The 15,612-nt window shown below is 37.4% G+C and overlaps 1 protein-coding gene across 1 annotated transcript; it reads left to right on the top strand.

The window, feature by feature from the left end:
- Positions 1 to 7,703: 7,703 nt before the first annotated feature.
- On the top strand, positions 7,704 to 13,829 carry ZPBP2 (zona pellucida binding protein 2). Its single transcript, XM_061176287.1, has 8 exons — positions 7,704 to 7,752; positions 7,884 to 7,949; positions 9,187 to 9,312; positions 9,972 to 10,133; positions 10,803 to 11,021; positions 11,577 to 11,659; positions 12,512 to 12,692; positions 13,735 to 13,829. The coding sequence occupies exons 1-8, from the start codon at positions 7,704 to 7,706 to the stop codon at positions 13,827 to 13,829; spliced, it is 981 nt and encodes a 326-aa protein (XP_061032270.1).
- The last annotated feature ends 1,783 nt before the right edge of the window (positions 13,830 to 15,612 follow it).

Here is a 15,612-nt window from a genome sequence, read left to right as displayed (position 1 = left end):
AATATGTGATCCTGAAATCTGCTGATGTAAAGATAAGATTTAGCATTAAGTGATATTCTAGCCTAAAAATCAATAACATTTTTTTTCTAAGTTTTCTCTTTCTGTTATACCACTTAAGTACTTTAAAACTTTTCTGAGTTCTAACGAAGAATTGCTAGCACCAATCCCTTACTCACAAAAATTAATTAAATAAAAGGCTTCACAATAAACATAATGAAAATTACTTTTCAGCACCATTTTAAAAACTGAATGCAACAAACTCTGAAGGTCTTTTATGAACCAGAAACTGTTCTTAGCACTGAGCATACAAAAATAAGACACAGTTTCTGCCCTCAGAAGCTTAAAGACCAGTGGGGGAATAAACACTTAAATCAATAAATAATTTCAATACAACTGGCAGAAGTAAGCACAGTAAGGAAAGGTCCTTAGCCTAGCTGGAGGGAGGTGACGGGACTGAGTAGAATGACCACCAGAAAAAGTGGTGACCACTTTTCAAAAAAATGACCACCAGGGAAAGTCATGAGGAGGTCCTTCACAGTGATAATGCCTCAAAAGAGTCTCGAAAGATGAGTAGGCATAACTAGGTAAAGAATGGGGTGAAAGTTTTAGCAAAGACATGGAAGTGTGAAATAGCATATTGGATTATAGGAAGCACAAACGGGAATTTTCTAAAATTGTGTTCTACCTGGACCCCATGGCCTTTCTGTGGCTTTTGTTCCTTTGAATTTTACCATTTCAACCTTCACATGTTCATAATACAGGGCTAGTAAACTCCACCATCTGGAGGCTATATATCTGTAAATCCCAACCATCCAGAGCATAGAAAGAAACCCAGAAATGAAAAATGGCTACCACAAAAGCCATGTGGTGAGAAGCTGACATCAAGAAGGAAACAAAAATTACACAGTAACCTGGGAATATTTAGTGTAGGGGCATTCAGCTCTACACAGTTCAAAACCCCGTGAGAAAATACTATAGAACAATACATTACCTGATGGTCAAAATAGTGAGCCTGGGTCACCAAGATAAAGTTTTCTCTTGTGGACCTTGTTTATAAAGCAGGGGGCTGTGTAATAAATACTCTTAGAAAGATTTCTATCCAATATTGTTGAAATAAAAGGTCATATATTAAATGAGAAATATGCCAATACCTGTAAAATTCATTATTTGTGAACCACCCACTTCTCAACCATATCAGACAGAAGGGATATTATTACAGCACAAATAACAAAATTTAGTAACATAAAGAATCTCTGGATAAAAAATATTTAGGATCACAAATTGTGAGAAAAGAAAAAAATTATAGTTTTTGATTTATTATATGCATTAAGTCTTTTCATTTTTACATGACAAGCTTTCTATTTCAAAAGCTTGTTTCATCTGACATCTTCACACATAGAAACTCTCAATAAATGTCTGGTAATGAATGAAAAAAATGAATGAATTTTTAAAAAAGATTTTATATGCTGAAGGAATGACTGACTATATAGCCTCACATTTCACAATAAACTATAGCATATTAATTTGACCCCCAAATTAGGCAGAAAATAAAAGTATTCCATAAAGTACTCTACTTGCTTATATTGCCAAGAAATGAGAGGTATACACTATAGGTCAAATTCTAGATTGAGACCAAAATATCAAGATAATATGAAAGTACTTTATTTAAATATCAAATACATGAGCCAGATTAGCCAATCTTGGGTGGTTATAATGAACCAGATATTTTGCTACACCAAATACTCTGGTCCTCAAGGAACTGATGTTAGAATAGCCAAATTCACATCACTAACCTTTTTGTTAATTTTATTTTTTGATTTAAGTGTTGAAGTTTTTGCATTAAGCATACCATATAACATCTATCTGTATGGACCTATGAATATAATCTACTCGTCTAAACTCACAACTTATCACTGATCCAGTTCTATATTCTACCTCTTTCCATTTATAGTCTGTTCATTCCAAATCAAATTCTACACAAGTTTTCACTCCCTTCTTATTCAGACTTATCTAAAAGCCTTTGTTAGGGCTTTAATATCTTAAATTATGCTATTTAGTTAATAATTTCTTTATTTCACATTAAATAAATGAATTCAGAAGTATTAACATTTACAGAGAAACATTCCAGTTTCCACTGTCTTACAGTATTCTGTATGTTATTCTTGAGAAGTGAAATGATTAAGACTAGGAAAAAATAGTGTTAAAGTATTGATCTATAACTTCACAAAAACAAATTCAGCAATTCATTTGTAATAATTAAAGCATGAGAATTTTAAAAATTATTTTTTCATAGTGTACAGCAACCTAATTTTTTTCCTGTTCTTGGCCAATGAAATCTTTACATGTTAAAAATTACACGTCATAAACCATTTTTCAAATAGTCAAAGTGCAAATTTTTCAGAGTTATTTTTAAACCTTGATAATTTTTAAAAACTTAAAACAGAAAGTTTTGCATAAGAGAAAACACGAAGTATTATTCAATAATGGTCATTTAAAATTTTCTACATACATACTGTTCATTGACTTATCATTTGGCATTCTACTTAGAGGGAAAAAAATGTATATAAGGGCCAAGCCAGTTTTAAAAAATTATAAACATACCCACGTGCAAATTGAGGATTTAAGACCACAGTATTGCACTCAATTATACTGTGAAACAAAATTTATCTCATGTCCTAAAGTATTCAGTCAAGTTTTAATAACTTCATATACCCTAGACCTAAAGCTGCCAAAGATCAAGGTTCATTGGCAATAAGAGAGCCTTTGATTATTATGAAGAAAATGTCCATGCTATTCGTAATATTTATCAAGTTAACATTTTAATTAGGTGTCAGTATCTCATTTATTAATAGAATGAATACATTTCTCACAAATTCTGATTTTCTGTCACCACCTCCCCCCAACTTGAGATGCGTCTGCCATTTTCAAGGTTTTAGAAACACTTGTTGAAAAGACCACTGAAAAGTTTACAATAGTAGTGTGAAATTTTAATTATCCCAAGGAAGTACATACTGAATAATTTTTGAGAAGCGAGGATAGTTTTATGACTTTCAAAATTAATTCAAATGAAACAATGTGAGCCTGATTTTTGCTTTGAGTAAAGAAGTTATCATTAGAAGATCGAGTTCCAAGGGAACCACAAGCGCCAACACTTTAAAATTTACCTTCCCATATGACAGCCTTTACCCTTAGAAGAAAAAAGTCACCTTTCATTCTAAAGAAGTCACTCAGGTTAGCCTAATTCCAATAGACAGTGAAGCCATGGACGAAAAAATCATGCAAAAGGATTAGTTATTCCAACTCAGGTTTGCTGCCATTTCAGGGACACCCCATAAGTACTCTTCCTCTGCAGACTTAGAGTTGACCCCTGACAACCCCTAAGAAATAAAATTGTGGAGAAGTTATCACTGTCCAAAGCTGGGGGGTGGGGGAAGGGGAGCAAATGAGAGATGTATGAGAACCGACACGCTTTGCCCTCTGAAATGCCTCATATTTTCTTTTGACAAAAGAAATAAATAGAAGCAAAACCGAGATTCAGAAGGAACTCTCTCTGCTGCGTGCACCGGTAGAGCGTTTTAAAGACCCTTTAGAAAAGAAGCGGGCTGGAGGCTCACCTTCCATCTCGCCGCCGGGCTGGGCTGGAGCTGCCGGTCTGGCTACCCGGCCTCTCCACGTGCTCCTGCAGTCGCCGGGACGCAGCGCGCAGCTGGCGGGAGATTCCCAGCGCGGGGAGTCCCCGGGATCCGGCCGCCGCTTCGGCGCAGATTGAAAGGGACAGGAGCCGGCGACCGGCCGGTGCGCAGGGTTACAGCGGCGCTGGCTGGCGGCGTCTTTAAAGGACGCTCACCGCGGAGCGCCGGAGGTACCTACCGCGCCTCCAGCCTCCTTTTGAATGTCAAAGCCAAGAACACCGATAGGATGGAAACGGTGCGACTGTAAATTGTCTCAAAATGTCCATTTTGGAAGGATAATGGATGGGAGAGTAATATCACATGGCGGGAGGGAGGATCTGGATTGCTTTCTTTCAAGTATAAGTTAAAAGAGGTTTGTCTTAAATTGAGCAAAATCTGGAACTTTTGGTCTAGATTCAGGGATGATAGCCATGAGTGCCATCGATGAGAATTCACTTCATTCGATGTATATGTTTTACTTCTTCAGTTTTTCATTTCACATAATAAAAGTTCTTGGTCCAAGTTTTCAGAAAGTTCTAAGACAGTTCCAAAGAATTTTGGCACTTTCATCAACTCAACTTTTTCATTTTTGGAAGCAATTCTCTCACTTTGTTTTCCCTTCTGGGAACTGCTTGGTTTATTTGCCACCACTCACAAAATACTACACACTCTATTTATGTGTGTTTATTTTCTGCTACCTTGTCTTCCTCCAAATAGGATCTGAAACAGCTTACAAAAATACATATATAATGTGTCAGTGCTAAGGAGTTGGGGAGACACAATAAGAGTAAAATTAACTCAAAGATGTTAGGACACAGAGTTAACATCTTTTCCCAACATCCTTGCCACTTTATAGAGGTCAAGCACACACTTGACTATAGGGAGAGGAAAGGGGAAGTGACCACATAATTTTTCAAAAACAGAATCTTTCTTCACATTGAGGTCGAAGGGACATTGTTCAGGTGAGTCCTCATAAAGTTACACAGTGTGCTGAATTGGACAACATGTAAATGATTCTCAGAAAGACCACTTTCACCCTTGTTAGAAACTTATGTTGTTGATATATATAAATATATTTGAGACTTAAGGTTGGGAGTTTGTGCATCAGCAGGCCATATCAGAATAAACCCACACTTACCAGTTAAAGAACGCATGTTGTAATTTTATGAATTTTAGTTTATTTTAAATATGCCTTGGTATAGGAGATATGTATAGATATAGGTATAGGTATATAATTTTTAAATGAGTTAATAACTTGTATTGGCTTTGTTTTAAGATCATGGCACCACGATGGCATCTCTATAGCTTGTATGGGTTGGAGTTCTACAGGATAATATCAATTTCAGAGAAATACTCTAAACACTAGGTCTAATTTTAGTATTGAAAGGGGAAATTTGTTGTTTGTTAGTTTCTAAAAGCAAAAATAGCACATCAAAAGTAGCAGAAGAGGAACTGTAAATTTTCACAGGGATGGTGTAAGGATGAATAGTTATTTGGTTATTAAAGAGTTTTAGAAAACGTTTAGCTTCCATTACAATGTTCTTTATGCGTAGCAATGGAATGTGTTACTACTTTGTAAATAATTAGTTCAGAATTGAGTATTTCAGACTCAAGAGAATGACACTTAAGGGGATAGATAAAAAGTAAACAGGTAAAATAATTTATGCAGCTATTTTGCCCTCAAGGAGATGGAGCCTAAATCCCCACTCCTTAAGTGTGGGATTCACGTATGGGAGTTTCCTGGTGGCCTAGTGGTTAGGATTCTGGGCTTTCACTGCTGTGGCCCGGATTCAATCCCTGGTCAGGGAACTGAGATCCTGCAAGTCACGTGGCGTGGCAAAAAAAAAAAGATTAAAAAAAGTGGGATTCACATAGTGACATCCTTCCAAAGAGTACAGTATGAAAAGGGAGAGGGAGGAGAGTAACTTTATATTACAGAAACCAGACAAACACTACCTCAGCCAGGTGATCAAGGTAACATCAACAATGATATAAGGCATGTTGATAGTTTGTACCTTGATACAGTGTGGTGAGTATGGCACTTCACCTCTGTAGTTTTCCACCCGTAAACCTGTAGCCCCAGTCTAATAATGAAAAAAGAAAAGCAGAAAAAGTCCAATAGACAGGCATTCTGCAAAGTGACCAATTAAGGTCAGGTCAATGTCATAAAAACTGTAATTAACTGTCAAGGTCATCAAAACCAAGAAATGTCTGAGGAATTGTCACAGCCAAGAGGAACCTAAGGAGACTTGATGACTAAATGTAATGTGGGACCCTGATTGGGATCCTGGAGCAGTAAAAGGCCATTAGGTAAAAACTAAGGAAATCTGAATCAAGTATGGACTTTATTTAGTAAGGTATCAATATTGGTTCATTAATTGTGAGAAATGTACGATAATTAATGTAAGATGTTAATAGTAAGGAAATAGGTGGGTGTACGTGAGAACTCTTTGTACTATCTTCACAGTTTTCCTTAAATCTAAAACTTCTAAAAGAGTGAATGGATACTTTGAACAAATAACTACTACTCACTTGGTTAGGTCTCTTCTCATAGTATTCAGAGTTGATCACACAGCGTTTACAAGGATCAATTACTTATAACTGGGAAGGTAATAAAACACTGTGGGTTTATAATGTACTTTGACTAAAACTGAAATGACAAACTTCCAGGGAATCAGAGATGATGCCTAAATTTGTCTTCATTATCATCACTTTAAGAAGGGAACAGTTGAGACTAAACCATGAATCTAGACACGGTAACTGACATGGGTGGATCTGACTCACCAAATCACATTTCATGGCTTATGCTATGTAGGTAAAATTAACAGTGACTAAAACTGAAATCACTGACAAAGGTTGCTCCCGGACCATCTGAGATAGTCCAAGTACTGACTCGGCTCAAAGGAAATAAAACTGAAAACTCTTGATCTCACCCCAAATAATCATTCTGCACCCTGTCTGAACCTTGGGCTCTCTACCCACCAGCCTACTCAAAACCACGACTGAGGGTGTCCCGCTGCTAAGACACAGACAACACACAGGGCTTTCCAGGCCATCAAATTAGTAGCCAAGAAGGAACCATCAAAGACGCTGGCATGGTCCCCTTCGGAGCTCGCTGATCTTGACTTAGCATCCCTCCCCGCAGGAAAAGCATTTGGGGATCTCGCCTTTCAATTGGGCCCTTTCTTTAAAGCAGTCTTACTTCACGACCCTGGATACATTTGCAAGCGGGGTCTCTCAACGCCGTGTGATACTCGAAGTTGAAGATGAAGATTAAAGGTTCCTCTAGAGTGTGAAGGCCTGGAGATGCCTTATTGGTGCACTAGCGGTTCTTCATTTTGTGGGTAGAATACAGTTAATAAGAGTTTGAAAAAGATTGTGCACACAGTTTCAGACAGTTCGTGAGAAGAAAGGCATAGGAAATTACCACGCGGGGCTCTCTGCTTCCTGTGAAGTGTAAGTTTTCACAAGCTTCTCCCTCCTCAGGTCCTCAGATAATCGCATTCCCTACCCGCCCAATCCCACTGGGACCGCCATGTCCCTCTCGTCGATCTCTTCAGCCCCCAGACTAAGGAAGTGACCGAAACGCGAAGCCTTGCTTTCTTTTCTTCTACTCTTTTCTTCTCTCAGGGACTGCTCAGAGAAAACCGAGCCACCGACATCGCGGGGGAACGGCGCCAGACTCGAGGCGCGAAGCATCAGAAGCATGCGCACGACGGCAGCCGCGTGCGCGCGAGGGGGCGGGGCGCTCGCCTCCCGCGCACCTGCCCAAGGCCCTGCCCTCTGCCCGCGCCCCGCCCCCAGCCCCGCCCACGCGCCCAGCTCGGCCCACGCGCGCGAGGCCCCGGTTCACGCGAGCGTTCTCCTGCGCTTCCGCTACCGCCGTAGCGACGGACGGGTAGGGGAGTCGATCCCCGTCCGTTTGCTCCTCTCGGTGGAGGGGAGATGGGGAGGAGTTGCGCTGGGGCTGAGGTAGGAAGGAGCCCGCCCCTCGACGCCTAACCCTCCCGCGACGCTAGCCCCTGAGCCGTGATGCGAGCGTGGGTCCTACTCTCCGCGGTGCTCTGGTACCTCACAGGAGGTGGGGATCCTCCCGCCAGGTCCCCTGGCCTCTCCCATCTTCTCCGTCCTGCCTCCTCCGCCCCGCCCCGCCCCTCTCTGAGCCTTGGCTTCTCTTCTACGTAAAAAGTCAGTGGTTTCTTTCCTCCGCAGTTGGATGGCAGCGTAATTCTGAGCGCACTGAGAAAGGCTTCATTTATGGCAAGCCGGGACACCCAGGTAATAAGGACCTCTTCACCCGCAGAGTCTGCCCGAAGAGCCGGGGACTCCGTGGCTCTGCTAAGGTTCTTCCCGAGGAGGGAAATGGAGCAAACATTTATTGAACGTATACTGTGTGCTCTGCACTTCCCGAAGGTTGTTGCATCGTTTCATCCTTACAGCGACGCCACTACGCCTCAGTTGTATCACCTTACCTAAAGCTGCATAGCTCGTTAGGAGCTAAGATTCAATTCAGATCTCTTTCTCTGATGCCACCTCACTTCCAGGTGTCCCCGCTGCTTTGTAACATGCGAGGCCCCCTCAGAGGAGTGATTTCCGGGGCTGGAAGTCCCTCTGTTTGGAATGCCCTTATACCTTCCCTTATTAACTAGAACTCCTACATATCCTTTACGGCTCAGCTCAAATGTCATTTGTCACTGTGATGAAACTTTCTCACACCCGCCAAGGAAAATTAGTCACAAGGCTAACTTTAGATAACTTTGGGCCGGTTCATAGCATTGGTCAGGTTTGGAATCTCTCCGTGTTTGGCGGCCCTCCCCTTCCCTGCCACCACCAAATTGTAGGACGGTGTCTTCTTTATATGTTCAGAGCCTGGCATTCAGTAGGCTTTAAAATTAATATCTTGTGGGACTGTATTGGTTGCAAGCACATTGTTGCTGCTTCCATCAAATCCGAAACAGAATAGGTTTTGCAGAAAATCTTCCTCGTCTGTCCCATTTAATTATTGTTCCTAACAGAGGAAATTTATAGTTAAATATCATGTTTGCCTTGGGGATGACAATGATCATCTTTAAAATAGTTTTGCAACCAAAAGATCCTTTTCTGATCTTTAAATTCATTCCACTAACCCTTCACATTTTTTTTTATTCTAGTTAGTTCTGAATCTGTACATCAAGATGTATTATGTACATTTTAGCAACTAAGACGCGGGGCAGCCAAAATCAATAAATAAATATTAAAAAAAATAAAATGTATTATGTACATTTTTATAAATAACACTATAATATCACAGAAAAAAGAAAAAATACTGACTCTGTAGCAGTCTAGAGTTTTAAGAGTCTATGAGAAGCAGAACGGACTTCAGCATTCCAAATGTTATAATGATATGCTGATTTTTAAAATAGTGAAATCCAAAAAGAACTAATCAAAGTAACTTTGGGACAAAATGGTAGGAAATGTGTTTCTTAATTTAATTTTGCTATATAATGTAGTTATATATTGTTTTATTTTGTCACAGTGAAAGTATATGTAAATTTACATCACAGTAGCCCAATCCTTGTCTGTATGGATTTGAAACTCGCTGAAAAAGAAACAGTGGACCCCACCTACTTATGGGTTGGGCCTAATGAAAAGCCATTAACAGGTAAGTTATTCGATTTTAATATCTTCTTTTCTTAATGATGAGAACATTTTTTAAGAAAAGCACTGTCATTTATTGGAATGAACCAATTGAAATTTAATTTTAACTACAGATTCACTTACTCCATATTTAGACAATCATATTATATCTTGGTCTGTGCCTTATTTTCTCCTTATGCAAAAGCTGAAGCAGTAATTTTTGTACCTTACTTCCCAAAGCTGTATTAGTTCAGAAGTTTTTATAAAACCTAAAATTTATCCTTGCAGCACCTGTGATAGGAGATGAGGTAACTAATATGTAATTTTTCACGATGTTAGGAGGGTGTCTTATAATATGAGCATTGTTAATTTCTGTCTTACGTGAAGAAATTGCATAGAACTATAAGGCAGTGTGATCTCACTTACAGAATTACTGGCATAAATCAATTGAAATTAGATGCCAAGAAATGAATTAAAGAAAACCAAAATATATTTCAAAAGTGTACTTATCTCATGTGGTTTTCCATTGAGTAATATGACAGAGTTAAGATTTTGTTGAATTCTTGAAGTTAAAATAGTCCATTAATTTTTAAATTTTTGTATTTATTTGTAACCCCAAGTTTACTAAATAATGTTTGAATTGTTACATGTTAAATAACCAAGTAATTTACTCTTTCTGTTTAGGAAATAATAGAATAAATATAACTAAAACAGGAAAGCTGATGGTGAAAGACTTTCTGGAGCCTTTGTCTGGACTTTACACATGCACTCTTTCTTATAAGACTGTCAAAGCAGAAACCCAAGAAGAAAAGGTAGTAAAGCAGAGATATGACTTTATGATCTTTGGTAAGAATATAGGCACATTTTAACTTAAACATTTAATATGGATCAGAATTAAGTATATGGTTTCTTCATTTAGTGAAAATGAGTCTTATATATAATCATTATGACTTATAGAGTATTTTGGGTGTATTTGACTAGGCAAACTTAAACTGACATCAAGATAGTGTGTCCTAAATAATCCTCTTTCAGCCTCCCACTTCCCACTGTCTAGGTATGCAGGCACAATCTACATTATCACAACTTTGCCAGGTAATTTAAAAACTGGTGTTTAATTCCATAAAAGCAAATTAATGATCCTTTTCACTGGACTGTGCTGACAGCAACACTTCTGTAAATTAAGACCCTCACTGTCAAAATCTTATTTTTTTCTTGATACTTTTAACTTGTATATATAGCCAGCTCACAGAAACCATACAATCTCTTGTACTGAGTGGATAATATATCATATGAAAATAACCTTTTTCATTAAAGTTATTAGTTTTATATCTTTTTGTGAGGATAAACTGTTAAAACATTTTATTAGAAAAAATAAAATAAAATACCCCAAAAAACCCCATTTTATTAGATAAATTAAGTTTCTGTGCTGGTTTGCAAGATTGATGGGATTTAATATTACATGTTATTTGGAAATTAATGCTAGGCACAATTGTTTTATTCTCATCTTTCTTAAAGCCTACCGGGAACCTGACTATTCATATCAGATGGCTGTACGTTTTACCACAAAATCTTGTGTAGGAAAGTATAATGATCTGCTTTTTAGAATGCTGAAGAAAATCTTGGATAATTTAATCTCTGATTTGTCATGCCATGTCATAGAACCATCATATAAATGCCATTTTGTTAAAGTCCCAAAACATGGCCTCATTCCTGAGCTATTTATAGCCTTTCAAGGTAAAAAAAGTTTTAATATTTCTTTAATTTTATGTGTTTAATCTTAATTACAAAATTAATTACCATATTATTATAGAAAGCTTATAAATAGTAGGCCTTAAATGTTTGTTAAGCACTAAAGTATGTTGTTGGTCTTAACCTGGTTGTGGTTTTAAAAATTAACACATTATTTGCCTTCAACTATGATATATTGTTGCCTGTCTTTTAGAACTTAATATCATTTTATAAATATGGGCTTTAACTATGTAGCTAATATTTAACTTATAACTTCTTATAGAATTTTAAATTGTATTTTTGAGAACTTAACAAAAGGGAGAAACCAAACCAAATTTATTACTATTCATTTTAAAGCCTTGTAGTTACCTCCATTAGCCCCCAGATGGAGTGAAATCATAATGTATAAATCATTCAAATTGTGCACCTTTACTTTATTACTAGAATTACATAGATTAAACACATGCACACATGCATACTGAATTCAGCATTTGGAGCTTTATTGGAATGTTTGGAACTTTTTGGAATCTTTCTGTGAAAATGTTATTTTTCCCCCTCCAGTTAATCCTTTTGCACCAGGGTGGAAAGGTAAATGCAATGAGTCTGTTGACTGTGAAGATACCACTAACCATAATATCCTCCAGGTGAGAATTTCAGTGTAAGGGGAAAGTATTTGAATAGTATACAAAGCTATTTAAAAACTGAAATATGAAGTATTATTGATTTTTGGTTTCAGTTTTATAAACTGAGATTGTTGAGATCTTGGCTATTTAAAAATGTTTTGGAAGAGTATATCTGGAATGTTATATAGCTCCCCAGGTTAATATTATGTATTTTTCCTATGACAGAAGGATGGATCACTGGTCTTTGTTCTCCAAATGTAACTAAGCAGCAGCTTGAAGAACAACCTTACAATCATGTCAACCTAGGTTAAAACAGTGGTTCTTCCAAAATTGTATCTGCACTGATCAAAATAGTTGCTCTCTCCTCTGCCTCCTTAGAGGCTAAGGACATAGTCTAAAAAATCCCTTCACTCTCCTCCTCTATCCCTGAGCGCATACCCTTAATATTGTGCATGGTTTATGGGTTGTTATTAGTTATTATTTAAGCCCCATGCTCAAAAAATAAAATTTATACCATTAGTCTGTAATGCTGATTAGAGAAAAGTTTTGGTTTCCATTTTGCTTGGCTTTTTGGAATTAGAAATAATGAACTCCCAGTTATCTACATGTGGAATAGACATGATGCAAATAATTCAAAACAAGTGCTTTTTAACCTCAATTTAGTTTTTCTTAACTGTTGTGCATAAAAATTGACAATAATTGGTAAGGTCAAGGCTAAACTAATTTTAGTATTAACATGCAACTTTTCAGGAATTCATCTGTTGTGTAAAGCAATGGCATGTTTGTATTACGTTTCATTGCCTCTGATACAGGAGGAGAAATTTGGTTCATAGTTTAGTAATTGTACTTCTCTCTGGTGTTTTTAAATCTTAGGCAAGAAATCGAATAGAAGAATTTTTCCGGAGCCAAGCATATATTTTCAACCATGACTTTAATAAAACTCTACCAGCTATGCATTTTGTGGACCACAGTTTTCTGATAGTACGAATAGATAGCTGTCGTCCAGGCTTTGGAAAAAATGAAGGTCTCCACAGCAATTGCGCTACCTGTTGTGGTAATTATAAAATATAAATATCTAATTATTTAGGTTATATAGTCAGAATTCACTTAGCATAATTGAATTGAATATTTATAGTGGTTCTCTTTACCAAAAAAATACGTTTAGTTAAAGGGAAGTAAAAATTCAAAGCCCAAATTTCTAAATATAATTATCTTCATGTATATGAATTCTGCTAATGTAATCTTTTGTATTACAAAATATTTCTGTAGTGTTTTTTTTTTTTGGCTGCGTTGGGTCTTCGTTGCTGCGTGCAGGCTTTCTCTAGTTGCGGCGAGTGGGGGCTACTCTTTGTTGAGGTGCGCGGACTTCTCATTGCAGTGGCTTCTCTTGTTGTGGAGCACGGGCTCTAGGCGCGGGCTTCAGTAGTTGTGGTGCACGGGCTCAGTAGTTGTGGCTCACGGGCTCTAGAGCGCAGGCTCAGTAGTTGTGGCGCACGGGCTTAGTTGCTCCGCAGCATGTGGGATCTTCCCAGACCAGGGCTCGAACCCGTGTCCCCTGTATTGGCAGGTGGATTCTTAACCACTGTGCCACCAAGGAAGCCCTTCTGACTTAAGCTACTATACTATGAAAGAAAACAAAATGGTCCTGCCTAGAAATTGTAAATAGGAACTAGAAAACAAGAAATAGGAACTCATAAATGAAGCAATGCAGAAGATACTGTAAAATGCTGATGCTAAAGGAAAAAATAGCTAAGATTCTAACTTTTTTCTGGCTTTAAGATCATCAGATAACAATGTTTAAAACTTATAAATGGGGAGTTCCCTGGCAGTCCAGTGGTTAGGACTCTGCGCTTTCACTTCCGTGTCCCCGGCTTCAATCCCTGGTTAGGGAACTAAGATCCTGCAACCCGCTCAGTGCAGCCAAGAAAAAAAACCTCATAAATAATCTTCCACAACTTAACTGGCTGAACATTACTCGTAGTATAACATAGATATAGAATGTCAATGGTGTGACATTAATGGCAATTTGTATTATTGGTATAAGATACTTCTAACTGAAATTATAATAATCTACTCCACTGTGTTTTCCTCTGCAGTGGTTTGTGGTCCTGGGACTTTTAGTCCTGATGTTGATGTTACATGTCAGACCTGCGTTTCTATCCAAATCTACGGAGCTAAATCTTGCCCATAAAACTTCAAACAAAAACTGCAACGTGAAGACTAGAGGTGAAAGCATTGTTACTTGCTTGTGGAGGTGGCGAACATAAGATGATTTGTTCACATCCCGGAGTGTCATAGATAGTTCCAGTAAGTAAGATCAGTACGACCAAAACATTGGAAAACATACCTTTTAGAAACCCTAAAAAGATAGTTGACATGACATTTCTAAGAAGGCATTTAATATCTCCAGTGTGCAAAGGAAAGTGTAAGTATCAGTGGATGAGTTTTATTGAAATATGTTTTGTTGTTTACAAACAATCTGTTTCCATGTACCTAAGACTATATTAAGGTCAAGAAGAGTAGCAAAGTATAATATAATAAAAACGTTGTACTTTCCATGTATTACTTTGTTTGATATCACTCTTATATAAAGGCATATATATTACCTTTATAATTAGAACCAAAAAAGTTATTTCTTTGGGTCTCCTTGCTTTCAGTTTGTTTTTAGAATAATAGAATTTATTAGTATAGTTTTAGGTTTACAGTATAATTGAGCAGAGATTATACAGAGTTCCATATACCCACTCCAGCCCACACCCTCATCCCTCCCCAGTTTCCCCTATTATTAACATCTTGCATTAGTGTGATGCATTTGTTACAATTAATGAACCAATGTTGATACATTGTTATCAACTGTAGTTCATAGTTTATATTAAGGTTCATTCTTTGTGTTCTACAGTTCTATGGGTTTTGACAACTGCATAATGACATGTGTCCACCCTTACAGTTTCATACAGAATAGTTTCACCACCCTTAAAATGCCCTATGCTTCACCTATTCATCTCTCTCCCTTACCCCAGAGCCCTTGACAACCAGTAATCTTTTTACTGTCTCTATAGTTTTGCCTTTTCCAAAGTGTCATAAACTTGGAATTGTACAGTATGTAGACTTTCCAGACTGGCTTCTTTCACTTACCAATATTCATTTAAGGTTCCTCCATGTCTTTTTGTGACTTAATAGATCATTTTTTATTGCTGAATAATATTCCATCATATGGGTGTGTAAAGGACATCTTGGTTGCTTCCAGTTTTTGGTGATTATGAATAAAGTTGCTATAAATATTTGTGTACAGGTTTTTGTATGGGCATAAGTTTTCAAATCAATTGCGTAAATACGTAGGAGCATGACTGCTGGATTGTATGGTAAAATTATGTTTAGTTTTGTAAGAAACTGCCAAACTGTGTCCCCAGTTGGTCTACCATTTTATATTCCCACCAGCAATGGATGTGTTTCTTGTTGTTCCTCATCCTCACCAGCTTTTGGTATTTTCAGTGTTTTTGATTTTGGCTGTTCTAATAGGTATATAGTGATATTTCATTGTCATTTTAATTTTAAATCCCCTAATGACATCTGGTCTGCGCATCTTTTCATATGTTTATTTGTCATGTGTATATCTACCGTTCAGATCTTTCTCCATTTTTTTATTGGATTAGTCATTCTTATTGTTGAGTTCTAAGAGTTCTTTGTATATTTTAGATACAAGTTCTTTATCGGATATGTGTTTTGCGAATACTTTCTCCCATTTTGTGGCTTGTCTCTTCATTCTTCTCACAGTGTCTTTCACTAAGCAGAAGTTTCTAATTTTAGTAAAATTCAATTTACCAATTTTTTTCCCATGGATCATGCTTTTGGTGTCATACCTAAAAACTCATCACCAAGCCCAAGGTCATCTAGGTTTGCTCCTGTTGTATTCTAGAAGTTATATAGTTTCATGTTTTACATTTAGTCTAAGATGAATTAGTTTTTGTGAAAAG

Source organism: Eubalaena glacialis, chromosome 19 (genome assembly GCF_028564815.1).
Source record: "Eubalaena glacialis isolate mEubGla1 chromosome 19, mEubGla1.1.hap2.+ XY, whole genome shotgun sequence".
NCBI classification, from domain to species: Eukaryota; Metazoa; Chordata; class Mammalia; order Artiodactyla; family Balaenidae; genus Eubalaena; species Eubalaena glacialis.
Note: the sequence above shows the minus strand (reverse complement) of the source record. Positions and strands in the feature narration are given on the sequence as shown.